A 12960-nucleotide genomic window follows, 5' to 3' on the forward strand; every position below is an offset into this window, starting at 1 on the left:
CAGGGCTGGGCGGTGGTGGCGATGGATGGCAGCTGCAGCGGCCCGGCGAGCGCGGCGAACGCCGCCTGGTGCGGCGGCTGCCACGGCAGCCACGGCGGCGCGGGGGCGGCGATGGGCGGCGCAACCGAGTGCGGCCCGTAGGACCCGGCCAAGAATAGGTGGATCTCCTGGACCGCCTGGGTTAGGTCCCGCAGCGCCCCGGACACCTCCTCCCAGGTGAGGACGGTGGGGGTGGGCGTGACAGAGGATCCCGGCGCGGGCAGGAGCGGGGTGACGGTCGTGGTGGTCGTCAGAGGCGACAAGGTGACCGGCAGCGGAAGAGACGGGCTTGGCGACGGTGAAGACATGATCGAACCGAAGCTAGCTGATACCAAATTGTTATGGCGCTGCTAGAAGGAGGGCGCGAGAGGGCCGGCCGGGGGCCTTTTTGCCCACGGCCGGGCAAGAGGGAAGGGATTTCCTTCTTAATTCTTGCTTGATTAGATTGATACATCTCCTCTCTTTATATAGAGAGGTTTACTTGACTCTCAAGCAAGGCTTACTTGGCCCAAACGACCCTTATCTCTATTAACCCTAAGACTAATGGGCCCATTAGGCCCATTACGTACTCTAACACAAAGTTAAAATCCCTTGTTAAACCAAAAATTGGACTAGTGCACTTGATTCCTTTACTTATGTGTAGCAACGACAGCCACGAAAATGATTGGCATGAAATAACCTGTAGTTGGTTCATATACTTTTAGACTATGCCTCTATGGCGTATCGGCATTGACATCACATCTCATAATTGTACAACCTGCAGTGTTCTGATTTTGAGAGAGGTTTACTGAAAGAGGAGTTCGCTTGTCATTGACAAGCATATTGCTTTTAAGAAACCATTAGTCTACTGACTGGCATGCCAACTTTATTGCCAGATACTCACAAAGTGGGGATCAATTTGGTGAAGAATGGGTTCCTGCAGAATGTGATGTTTCCATCAGGCCAGGGTGGTTCTGGCATGCCTCAGAGAAACCAAAAAGTGCTGTAACCCTGCTTGACATATACTACAAATCAGTTGGTAGAAATTGTCTCCTCATATTGAATGTTCCTCCCAATTCATCCGGGCTTATTTCCGATGAAGATATGCAAGTCCTTCAGGAATTCACCGAGATCCGACGGACAATTTTCTCTCACAACTTTGCTGCCAACGGAACTGTCACAGCAAGCAGTGTACGTGGTGGGTTGAACAACTTGCAGTTTGCACCCTCCAGTGTGCTCCGAGATAGCATATACTCCTACTGGGCACCACAGGAAGGGCAGACAAGCTGGGAAATGCTCTTCGACCTCGGGCGATCCACTTCCTTCAACTTGCTCCAGCTCCAGGAGCCTATCCAGATGGGTCAGCGTGTGATCGAGTTTCATGTGGATGTCCTACTGGGTGGACTGTGGCAAACAATTCTTGAAGGCACGACAATTGGGTACAAGAGGCTGCTTCGGTTCCCTGCCGTTGAAGCCCGGTACCTGAAGCTATATGTCGACAGTGCACGTGCAGACCCACTGATTGCATTCGTTGGTGTTTTCATGGATCCCTTCTCAGATGTATATGGTTTAGATCATGAGAGGCCGTCCCATACTAATAGCAGTGAAGTCATAATGTTAAGGAGAGGCCATGCTGCCGGCAACAGGAGTACTGCTACGATGTAAGCCGGAGCGCAGTTTGTGAAGTGCCACTTCAGATTTCCCAGTGCCATGTTTCATCATCATGTGGCCTTGTTTTGGGATCAACATGGTGTCCGTGTATATCTTACGATTCGATTGAAGACGAAGCGCATGGTGTTCGACGGTAAAGCGGTATGTGTGCACATATTTTCCGTCAGTATGGATTGTTCCTTGAAGCATTCTGAAGTAACAAATTTAGTTTCTGCAACCAAGCATGGTTGATCATCCTTTGTACTCGGACCATGAGTATATGCTATCAGTTCCAAGGAACCTTGTACAAGGAGTTCCTTGGAGTACTTTCTCAGGCCAGTTCTTGTTCTGAAAAATTCGCTGAAGAATGGTGTGATCAGAAACCTTGTACACTAGTTCCTGAATAATGTGATTTTTATTTTGAACACGCTGAATAATGTGATGAGAAACTCTGCTTTGGGTGAAGTAATTATCAATTTCCTTTTTTTTGCGGGTAAGTAATTATCAATTTCCGTATGACTGCGTCTCTGAAGATGATAATTCACAAACCGCCTTCGTAGCAGTACCAAAGGTACAGGTCTGTTTTACGTATCCTACACCGAAAGCGTAAATTGGCTGCTTTGCCGTCTTCCACCTCACAGATGCACACAGCCGCCCATGGCTCGGCCTCGCACGGCCCCCGTGTAAACCCCAGATTTATCGAGCAGGCGGAGCCGCTCTCGCCGCCGCCGGCGACAATGTCCGACCAGCAGCCGCCCAGCACCCTCCTCCCCCTCGCCTCCCTTCCCCCAAACCCTAACCCTAACCCTACCCCGCCTCCCGTACCGGCCCCAACCCTTGCCCTCCACATCCCCGCCATCCCGAGCCCCAGCAAGCGCAAGCGCACCGGGTTCCGCCGCAAAGTCCCCTCCGCCGCCTCCCCTGCTCCTCACCCGCCGGTTCCCCCCTCCGCGGCGGACGACATCATAGTGATCAACCGGGAGCCGACAGCGGAGGCCGTCACCGCGCTCACCGCCGGGTTTCCGGCGGATTCCCTCACCGACGAGGAGATCGAGGCGGGGGTGGTCTCGGACGTGGGCGGCATCGAGCAGGTCAACTACATCCTCATCCGCAACCACCTCCTCACCAGGTGGCGGGAGACCTTCAACTCATGGCTGGCCAAGGAGCCCTTCGCCTCGCTCATCCCGCCCCACTGCGAGCACCTCCTCACCTCCGCCTACAACTTCCTCGTCTCCCACGGCCACGTCAACTTCGGCGTCGCCCCCGCCATCAAGGAGCGCCTCCCCAAGGAGCCCACCAGGCCCAACACTGTCATCGTTGTCGGCGCTGGCCTTGCTGGGCTCGCCGCGGCGCGGCACTTGCTGGCGTCCGGCTTTAAAGTGATTGTATTGGAGGGACGCAAGCGGTGCGGTGGCCGCGTGTACACGAAGAAGATGGAAGGTGGTGGGCATTCAGCTGCCGCTGACCTTGGTGGCAGCGTGCTTACCGGCACATTTGGGAACCCACTCGGTGTTGTGGCTAAGCAGCTCGGCTTGCCGATGCATAAGATCAGAGACAAGTGCCCACTGTATCGGCCGGATGGGTCGCCAGTTGATCCAGAGGTGGATAAGGAAGTGGAGGGAACATATAACAAGTTTCTTGATAATGCCAGCCACCTGCGGGCAGCCATGGGGGATGTGGCGATGGATATCTCTCTTGGGGCGGCGCTCGAGACATTACGGCAGTCTGATGGGGGTATCTCCTCAGAGGAGGAGATAAACTTGTTCAATTGGCATATAGCAAATCTGGAGTACGCCAATGCAGGATTATCTTCAAGGCTTAGCCTTGCATTCTGGGACCAGGATGATCCGTATGACATGGGTGGGGATCACTGCTTCTTGCCTGGTGGCAACGGGAGGCTTGTGCAGGCCCTGGCAGAGAATGTGCCCATTGTTTACGAGAGGACAGTGCACACTATACGGTATGGAGGGGATGGTGTGCAGGTGGTTGTCAATGGTGGTCAGGTGTATGAAGGGGACATGGCGCTGTGCACTGTGCCACTTGGGGTTCTGAAAAATGGGGGTATCAAGTTTGTACCTGAGCTGCCACAAAGGAAGCTTGATAGTATCAAGAAACTAGGCTTTGGGTTGTTAAACAAGGTCGCGATGTTGTTTCCTCATGTTTTTTGGAGCGCCGACCTTGATACCTTTGGACATCTGACTGAAAATCCAAGTCGCCGAGGGGAGTTCTTTCTGTTCTATAGCTATGCAACAGTGGCTGGTGGTCCATTGTTGATGGCTTTGGTTGCTGGTGAGGCTGCCCACAACTTTGAAACCACGCCTCCAACTGATGCTGTCAGCTCAGTTCTTCAGATACTGAGGGGTAAGACTCTAATTTGATAATTTCTATCATCAAAGTTCACATTTTTGCTATATAACAGAGTATATAAGGTATTCAATACCTATCACAACTGATGATTACTAGAACATATTCTTAGTTCTGTCTTCTGTGCAGCTCGGTAATTGCACTGAAATATAGTGTTTATTCATGTTGTACCTATGAATTTAACTCCTCAAAAATGGTTTCTGTCTGAAAGATGAACCTTGTGTATTGCAGGCATCTATGAACCACAAGGGGTTGAAGTACCAGATCCTCTACAGAGTGTTTGTACAAGATGGGGCACAGACTCTTTCAGTTTAGGTTCATATTCGCACGTTGCTGTTGGAGCATCTGGAGATGACTATGACATATTAGCTGAAAGTGTTGGAGACGGGCGCTTGTTTTTTGCTGGAGAAGCCACCACAAGGCGTTACCCTGCAACAATGCATGGAGCTTTTATTACTGGCGTACGAGAAGCTGCTAACATCAATATCCATGCCACCGCCCGAGCAACAAAGACCAAAGTAGTAAAAAGCCCATCTACAAATGCTCAAGCTTGTGCTACCTTACTAGTAGATTTGTTTAGGCAACCGGACTTGGAATTTGGGAGTTTCTCTGTTATTTTTGGCAGAAAAGCCTCGGATCCGAAATCTCCAGCCATTCTGAAGGTGGAGCTAGGTGGCCCTCAGAAGAAAAGTGCGACCGAAGGAGGGAAAAAAGAGCAGCACCACTCAAACAAATCGTTGTTTCAGCAGCTACAGTCACATTTCAACCAGCAGCAGCAGCTCTATGTGTATACATTACTATCGCGGCAGCAGGCTATGGAGCTAAGAGAGGTTAGAGGGGGTGATGAGATGAGGCTGCATTACCTCTGTGAAACCCTGGGCGTGAAATTAGTTGGCAGGAAAGGTCTTGGTCCAGGGGCTGATGCTGTGATCGCTTCCATTAAGGCGGACCGGAACAGCAGTAGAACTAAATCTGGCCCCTCGAAGCTGAGAGTGCGGGTTTCTAAACCCCAACCTTCTGCTAAATCGTGATCCCTGACTACTGATTCTTTTAGAAGCCTGGCTGTATATAAATTGATAGAGCTGTTGTCGTTGTTGTTCAATCATACTTCTGCTTGGAGATTCATTTGGATGGAGCCTCTCCTCAGATGTGCTCACAATCTCATGCCTCATGTTTGGTGATAGTTTAATGACACCACTATCTAGATTTCGGGTAGGGCATCCAAATTTGCCTAACATCCAATTTATTTGTACCATCACGGCTTACCCTTGAAGCTTGTGTTTGAGATCTTCATTCAAATGTTCAAATAGGAGAAGTTGGTTAGCTGGTGTGCATGAACTTTAGATTATTTAAAAGGAAACATGTCTGCTGTTTTTTAGTTGTAATTTTTTCTTCTTTTATACGTACAAGTTTATTTCGCATTTTGGCAGTAGATATACTCTGAAGGAATGGCCATGAATCGTGTAACGGCCTGTAATTGCCACAATGTGAGCTATTCAGTATCCAGACAAAGCTTCAAAGATCAGCCAGCCTTTTCTTTGCGTTGTTGTTCATTGGTTTATCATTTGGCAGCAATTGTGCGCCTAACGACAACAATGTCCACTCGTGCAATCACTAGTCACCGCTGACTGAGTGTGTGCTCAGTGCCCCAGTCTTTGAATGGAAAATGTTCCTCTTCAATAGCATCCAGATTTGCAGGCAGCGCATTTTTAGAGACACCAGAACCCACTTCCACTAGCAGCACTAGCTGCTGATGCATTACAGTCATGGTTCAATTACAGTGTAAAATGCTTTGCGAGTAAATCATGAAAAATAATGGCTTCTGCCTGGGAGAGAAACTAGCAACACGCTGATCAGTTTAACATTGCCCTTCCTTTCCACATCAAACAAGACTTTTCAGAAAAAGGATAAATCCGAGGTACAGTTCATATAACTAAGTACATGAAAACAGCATCACTGCAAGCCAAAGCCTAGAAATCATGAATGCAACCACAATCGATCCCGTAGCCTCTCTTCCCCTGCACCAAACATCTCATCCACCCTTTCTCCATCCCGGTAAAAATGGAAGGTCGGAGTGTATCGTATGTTCTGAGTTGTTTCGGGGCACTCATCAACATGGGCATAGATGAAACTAAGATTCTTGAATTCATTGCTGAATTTGCAGAAGGGTGGAAGAATCTGATTGCAAACACCGCACCTGGGTAATCGACAGGGATGAGTTGAGTTAATCACATTATGAGGAATGTACTCTCACTAGTAGTGATAGGCAAACCGCTAAGCTATGCAACATACTAGTACGTAGTATTATACAGCATGTAATGAAACAAACTTTAGATACACAGCTAGTAGTAGATAACTTGGACCATGTACATTGCAAGGTGCTCATAATTAATAAACCAAATTTTCTTAAGCGTCAGTGATTATTTCTACAGAAGAGGTGCCTAAGTAAGCGTTTGTTCTATACAAATAAGCACCGGTGCTTAAGAAAAAACCACTCATTTTCACAAGCACCCCCGTAAGCACCTTGCATTGTACATATGCAGGTTTCACCACTTTAGACATAAAACTTGCATTGGAAAAACTTAGCTCATATCAATCTCAATAATTAGCTCTGTGTGTTGCATACTCTCCACATACATCCTAAAATGGCTGCAGAATTACATAACATAGACATAGTACTGCAACAACTGATTATTACTCAATTGGGCAGAATAGGATGCAAGTCATCAAGCAGTCAAGATATTGATGCACCATCTTTAGTATAGTTGCTAGTAGTTACAGTGTAAGGCTCTCAATGCAAGAAGAAACAAAAGGTACATAGCAAGAAGGTTACATACCATGAGGCGCCATAGTTGATCACAGCCTGCAATGGAAGAAAGCCAAAGAGTTCAATCAAAACAAACTTCCAGGCGACAAATTTCCACAGAATTGAAAGATCATAGATACTCTAGTAACAAATCTACTTTTTTTAGGCTCATGCCTGTTTACCTTTCATGCTCATTTTCTGGCTATCATGTGACAGAAAAAAAACATGGTTTTACTATCTCATTATTGTGTCTGCCAGTGCCAGTTAAACGGAGGTAGTCCAGCATGAATGTCAGTATTTTCACCATGTGTGCTATTAAATAAAAAACCGAAGGCACGTAGAGGTAACAACTACACTTACAGAAGCCTTGGAGGATTTGAGGGAATCAAGCATGTGTCTCAACTGCGGGTCGCTGCCAGCGCATCGCACGCTGCCATGGGAGCCACCTGGAAGGGGCAGTCTGGTGCCCTCCAAACCTGTCTTTCTGGCTTCCTCCTTCCCATTGCCTGCCTCGGCACTCATATCACCCACCAGGTTTCTTCTGCAGCTAGAATCCCTCAAAAGCCTGCAGTTGGAGCCAGGATTTAGGATCACAGTATACAAAACCCTTATAAATCCTGACACTGATTGGCCGTTCCTCCACTGGAACGAGGAAGAGGCCACGGATGCCACACCGCTTGCAACCGATCTCACCAGTCAGGGGCAGACCAACCAACTGGGTGAGCGAGCACTATATAGCCCATAGGCATAAAATTGGATTGTTGCTTCCAAAAATGGATTACTAACAAAAAATTACGTTCTCAGGTATGGAAAATTATGACAATCTCTTCAAGCATCAATTCTTTGCGCGGTCCCCACCCATCCCAAAACCTAGGGTTTAAAGGATTGCCCAAATGATGCAACAGAACATACAAGCAAGAAAAGAAGAAGGAAGAAACCTTATCTAGCAGCTGTGTCACTGCTCCACTAGGAGGGCGGCTTCGGAGATGGAAGGGGTCTGGGAGGCGTCCTAGTGTCAGCGGCTTTTGGGCTCCATTATGTGGACTTCACCAATTTGTGAATTATGGACTTGGTGGCTCAGAGCTCTACGGAGAAAGCGGAGGCTGTGCTAGCGTCACGCGATACGGGGAGGCGATGGCGATCTCAAGGGGAAAGCGGTGCAAGAGGGAGCGCGACTGCGAGATCGACGGGAGGGGCTCCTCTCTCACACGGACTGAGGCTGCGTTTGGTTGAGCTACAAATTCTGAAAAAGCTGCTGTGAGCTGTGAGCTTTGAGAAAGCTGCTGTGAACTTCCAGCTGTGGAAAAGCTGGAAGCTGTTTGGTTGAAACAACTGTGAAATTGTAGATTTGGCTGTGAATTGTCTGTAATGCCCCTGGGCCATGAGTGAATATGTTTACATGCTAATTAAACCTTAAAGCAGTGATTTGTACATTGGTAGACAATAGAACAACCTTTTTGCAAAGGAAATTTGTGACAATGAAGATGATTCATAGCTAACAACAAAAACAACAAAACCTTTAGTCCCAAACAAGTTGGGATAGGCGGTTCATAACTAACACATACGCAATTCAACAACTATACTATGATGTTGCATGTTACATATAAATAGATACTGATCCCACAATAATATTACAAAAGGCATGCACTATAGAAAATAGAAAACATATGGTTCACATGATGATGACCTCCATCAACATAGCTAACCTATGTTGCTATAGCGAGATAAGCATCAGGCATCATCTATCCTACTACAAATAGTGTTCATGGTATCTTCGTTCTCTTCCTCTTCAGCTTCCCATGGCGTCTCATTCTGTGCGTTTTTGTTTAATTTCTCTTCTTCGATGACACGGCCAAGACATTCACTGAAGCTGAAACCCAGGCAATTTTGGAAATGTTTTCGGCGAAAAATCTATCCAGTGGGATAAACCACTGATGCACCATACTGTCATTTATCAAGCAATTGTTTAGACTTATCTAAAAATCAACGAAATGTACGACTCCCTTCAGCTGAGATTGAGGATAATAATCAAAGGCTAGCTTAACAATTGATGAAACATGTCAATTACACTACAGTTTATAGTCAGGAAAGATATGACACGGTTTTACTTTTACTTGTTCATTCAGGAGAGGAAAATGGGGTCTTCCAAAGATTGGATGGCATAACGAGACAAGCATACAGAATAGCAAAGGCTTTGCTTGCCAAGTTGCCAGGCAGCAGGCAGCGACTCATGGCTTTGCTAAATCTACAAGCCGAAAGATAATCAATCTCGGTAGAAATGCAACAAGCAAAGTGATATCAATAGAAAGAAGCTGCCCAGAACCGTTACTGATGAAGTCACCAGTGAACAATGAACACTGGTGATGAAATACAGCAAATGCAATTATTCCGAATAACACCAAGACGTTCAGTACAGAGTACTGCAAGGAATTCCAGATACTTCAGTTGCAGTAGTTGTCAAACAAAAATATCATTCCACTAATCTTCAAAGTATACTAATTGTGACATTAGCATGACAGGGGAGCAACCGAAGCATGATATTAGATGAAACAGACTAAATTTTTGGTTGGGACTTTCAGCTTAAATTCCAAGGAAATACTGAGCAACACCATGGAAGGAAAGAAACCATTCGTTGATTTTTGAGGTTCACAAACAACAACAGCACAATGGAGACCTGATAGCCTTGCTGATGGCAACAGGATGGTAACATCAGACACAGCACTATTAGGAACATAACATGGCCCACATAGCAGGGCCGCCGTGATGAGGGGAGGAACGGGCAAGAGAGAAGATGGAGGAGGAAGGAAAGAGGAGGGAGGAGGTCCAGTGCGCCGAAGCCGGCGCCGCTGCCCGGCCGGACCAGGGCCGCCGGGAACAGGGGAAGCAAGAGGAAGAGGGAGGAAGGAGGAGACTGTACCTGGGCGGAGGGTCACCGGCGCGGGCGGCGGGCTGCTGCTGCTGCGGCGGCGGCCAACCCTAGCCTGCGTTCCCTGCCTTCCTGGGAGGCTCGATTCCTGTCGGTCGTGCGCGAGTGCGAAGCAGCTCGTTCGTTTCTAATGAAAGACGGCGAACGGGTATTCACTTGCTAGTAATTTTAGGCCCGAATCCGATTGGATTGCTGGATCATTCCTACACCTGTAAATTTTCACACTTGTATCTTACCGGTCTCCAACTAAATACCCCGACACTGAAGGAGGAGCTGTATTTTTAAATCGGATGGGCAGCGGGGTGTATCAGACACGGTGTTGGCCCGGGCTTCTGCCACATGGAAGGCTATTGTGACTGGCCGGAAGGCGTTGGAAGAAGGATTGATTCACAGGGTCGGCGACGGTACCACGATCTCAATTTGGACACACCCGTGGATACCAAATACCACATCCCTCAAACCTAGCGGTCACATTGGAGATGCCCCGCTTACAACAGTTTCAGAACTGATTGATAGTTACACAGGAAGGTGGAATATGGATCTAATCCGCCAAAACTTTACTCCCCCTGATGCGGCGGCAATACTTAATATTCCTCTACGGGTGGCAGGCGGGGAGGACACCTTAGCATGGGCTTTGGAAAGGTCAGGACACTACACTGTCAAATCGGCGTATCGATCTCTCATGACTCGTAACGAGCTTAGTTCTCCAGAGGAAGGGACGGTAACGGAGGCATCACCGAACAACAAACAGTTGTGGACTGCACTTTGGAAGCTAAATGTGCTACCAAAGATTAGAGTATTCTGGTGGAGAGCTTTGCGCGGGATCCTACCAGACTCTGCGACTCTACATCATCGGCACATCAAAACGACGGGCCGTTGTGATATCTGTCAAGCTACAGATGAAGATCTGAAGCATGCATTGATGACTTGCACGCATGCAAGCATGTTGTGGGTGGCAGCTAGAGACCGTTTCGACTTACAACTACCGCGGCTGCACCAAGACACCTGGGCTCGCGACATCACACTAGATAAGATGCTCTCTAATGATGTGTCGTGCAAGATTATTACCATCATGCACTCCATTTGGACTTCTAGGAACAAGTGGACACATGAACAACAGGGGTTCGATCCTGCGATGGCCATGAAGTGGGTGTAGGAGACGATGTCTATTCTTGACACACCAAGCCGACACGCTCGGACGGGAGGCCAGTGCTGGCGCCCCCCGAAGCGGGATGGATCACCATTAACACTGACGGGTCAGTGTTCGACGACCGGGCTAACGGAGGGGCGGGGGGAGTTGCACGCTCCCATCTGGCTTTCCAAGGCGCTTGGTGCAAGCCTATGCCGGGAGTCTCGGACCCTTTCATCGCCGAGTTACTGGCTTTCAGGGAGGGGGTAATTTTTGCTCAGCTCCGAGGTTACTCACATGTGATAATGGAGGTTGACTGTCTTCACTTGGTTGATCTCTGGAACTCGCGAGGCAACTCCAGATTGATTGCATCGCCTATCTTTAAAGAATTATTGGACATTGTACCACACTTTAATTCCTTTTCGGTTTGACATGTCGGTAGAAACTTGAATGTGCCGGCCCATCTCTATGCTCAGCGTGCCTGTACGCTTGATGGGACGGATAGTTGGCTACATGTTAGCCCAGAATTCCTATGTGCTAGCCTACGGGCAGACTGTAACCGACTTTTGTTATTCTGAATAAAGTCCTATATTCGATGCAAAAAAGATACGAGCCCATTCCAGGTGTATTTGTGGAAACCGGCGTAGATATTTCGTCGCTGAAATGACATTCCAAGAGCGCGGTCAGCCGTCCACCGGTTTATTTTACGGGGGTTTATTATACGGGTGTATATCGGCTGGAAAACGAGAGTCCAAGCGCGGCCTTAGGGTGTGTTTGGTTTCAGTCACGAAGTGGAACGACATGGGTTGGACCCGTCCCTAGACCAAGTTCCAGCGTTCGGTATAGAACTAGAACGGAACCTGAACGAATATTCTGTGTATATGCGGAACCAAGCGATACCTTCAAAATGGGCGGACCACGCGGAACGGGCGTCTCTTTCCCCTGCCTCAACTCATACGCACTCTCCAAATCTACGCGCCGCCACTCCTCCGACTCCTACCTCTCTCCCTTTCTAGCGCCGGCTGGCTGTCACCTCCCTGTCGTCTCTCCTCCCGCTGGTCTTTCTCCCACACAGCCGACCATCTTCATCTCTCCCAGCGATAGAAGGAGGAGCGGAGCGGCCATCCTGCCGCGGACACATTCAGGGAAAGGAAAGAGGAGCAGCGGTCCCGTCGCAGGCAGGTCAGAGCGGTAGAAGCTGCTTGCTGCGCGACTGCAACAGCTACGAAGTGTTAGGAAATTTCCCTACTTTATGCTTTGGATGATGATGACAACTCCTTGTTGGTTTAATCTTGTGTTTAGTGCTTCAGGTTCTCTGTGTTTAGGCATGCATCGAGTGGTTATTCTCTCTAGAAGGAAAAGATTGAAGATGGTATTTGTCTGCGTGTTTATCTCTTTGGTCGTAGTGAACCCGTACTATTAAGAGGGAATCCACATCGGAAGGAATTGGGTGAATCATTGCACATACACATTTTCCTCACCCACCCTTACCTTCCATTTCTTGTTTGAGAGAGAGCTACCCTCCTTTTTAACCGTTGTTGTGTATCCTCAGCGGTTGTACCGCTCGCTCGAGCGGTTGTACCGCTGGCCCTTGGCACCGACCCAACCACCACCCTAGGGGTGATACCCTGAGGTTGAACATCCCAGTTCTTGACCAAGCGGTTGTACCGCTGTCCCCGGGCGGTGGTACCGCCACCATGTTTAAAACTGACTTTGGGTGTCACTGGCGGTTGTACCGCCCAAGTACCGCTCAACAACCGGTCAGGTTTCTATTTTGATGCGGTACTCGGGCGGTGGTGGCCCGGTTGTTCCGGTCATGCTCTGCGCACTGGTACCACCGGTTGTCTTGGCGGTTCTACCGCTTGGGACTTAGCCACCCAGGTTACCAGGGCCAGGCGGTTGCACCGGCACTCTACCGCTCGATCACCGCTCACAGGGGTGACCCCCTTCGGGTTCAAAGTGGTGGCAGGGCGGTTGTTCCGGTTGTTCTTAACGACCGGTACTACCGCTTGTCTGCCCGGTTGTACTGCCGGTTAGGGTTCTACGGCATACCTGTGAGTCCCGGTT

General features: G+C 48.7%; 3 protein-coding genes across 3 annotated transcripts in view; 2 read left to right on the forward strand and 1 right to left on the reverse strand.

The window, feature by feature from the left end:
• LOC129457442 (Alpha-L-fucosidase) overlaps positions 1–2158 on the forward strand; it is a 6445-nt gene extending 4287 nt beyond the window's left edge. The window contains exon 3 of the mRNA NM_001419790.1: positions 915–2158. Within this exon, the coding sequence (NP_001406719.1) occupies positions 915–1683 (769 nt within the window). The 3' untranslated portion in view covers positions 1684–2158. The remainder of the gene's footprint in view (positions 1–914) is intronic.
• Positions 2159–2201: 43 nt separating this feature from the next.
• On the forward strand, positions 2202–5560 carry LOC123046332 (Flavin containing amine oxidoreductase). The gene is made up of 2 exons (NM_001419789.1): positions 2202–4029; positions 4264–5560. The coding sequence occupies exons 1-2, from the start codon at positions 2310–2312 to the stop codon at positions 5061–5063; spliced, it is 2520 nt and encodes an 839-aa protein (NP_001406718.1). The 5' UTR covers positions 2202–2309; the 3' UTR covers positions 5064–5560.
• Positions 5561–5882: 322 nt separating this feature from the next.
• Positions 5883–9791, reverse strand: LOC123046331 (thioredoxin-like 3-3). Its single transcript, XM_044469659.1, has 4 exons — positions 9756–9791; positions 7199–7403; positions 6870–6895; positions 5883–6229 (listed from the first exon to the last, which is right to left on the reverse strand). Exons 2-4 carry the CDS (start codon positions 7358–7360, stop codon positions 6010–6012), a joined length of 408 nt encoding a protein of 135 aa, XP_044325594.1. The 5' UTR covers positions 7361–7403; positions 9756–9791; the 3' UTR covers positions 5883–6009.
• Positions 9792–12960: the final 3169 nt, after the last annotated feature.

This window comes from Triticum aestivum, chromosome 2B (assembly GCF_018294505.1).
Source record: "Triticum aestivum cultivar Chinese Spring chromosome 2B, IWGSC CS RefSeq v2.1, whole genome shotgun sequence".
NCBI classification, from domain to species: Eukaryota; Viridiplantae; Streptophyta; class Magnoliopsida; order Poales; family Poaceae; genus Triticum; species Triticum aestivum.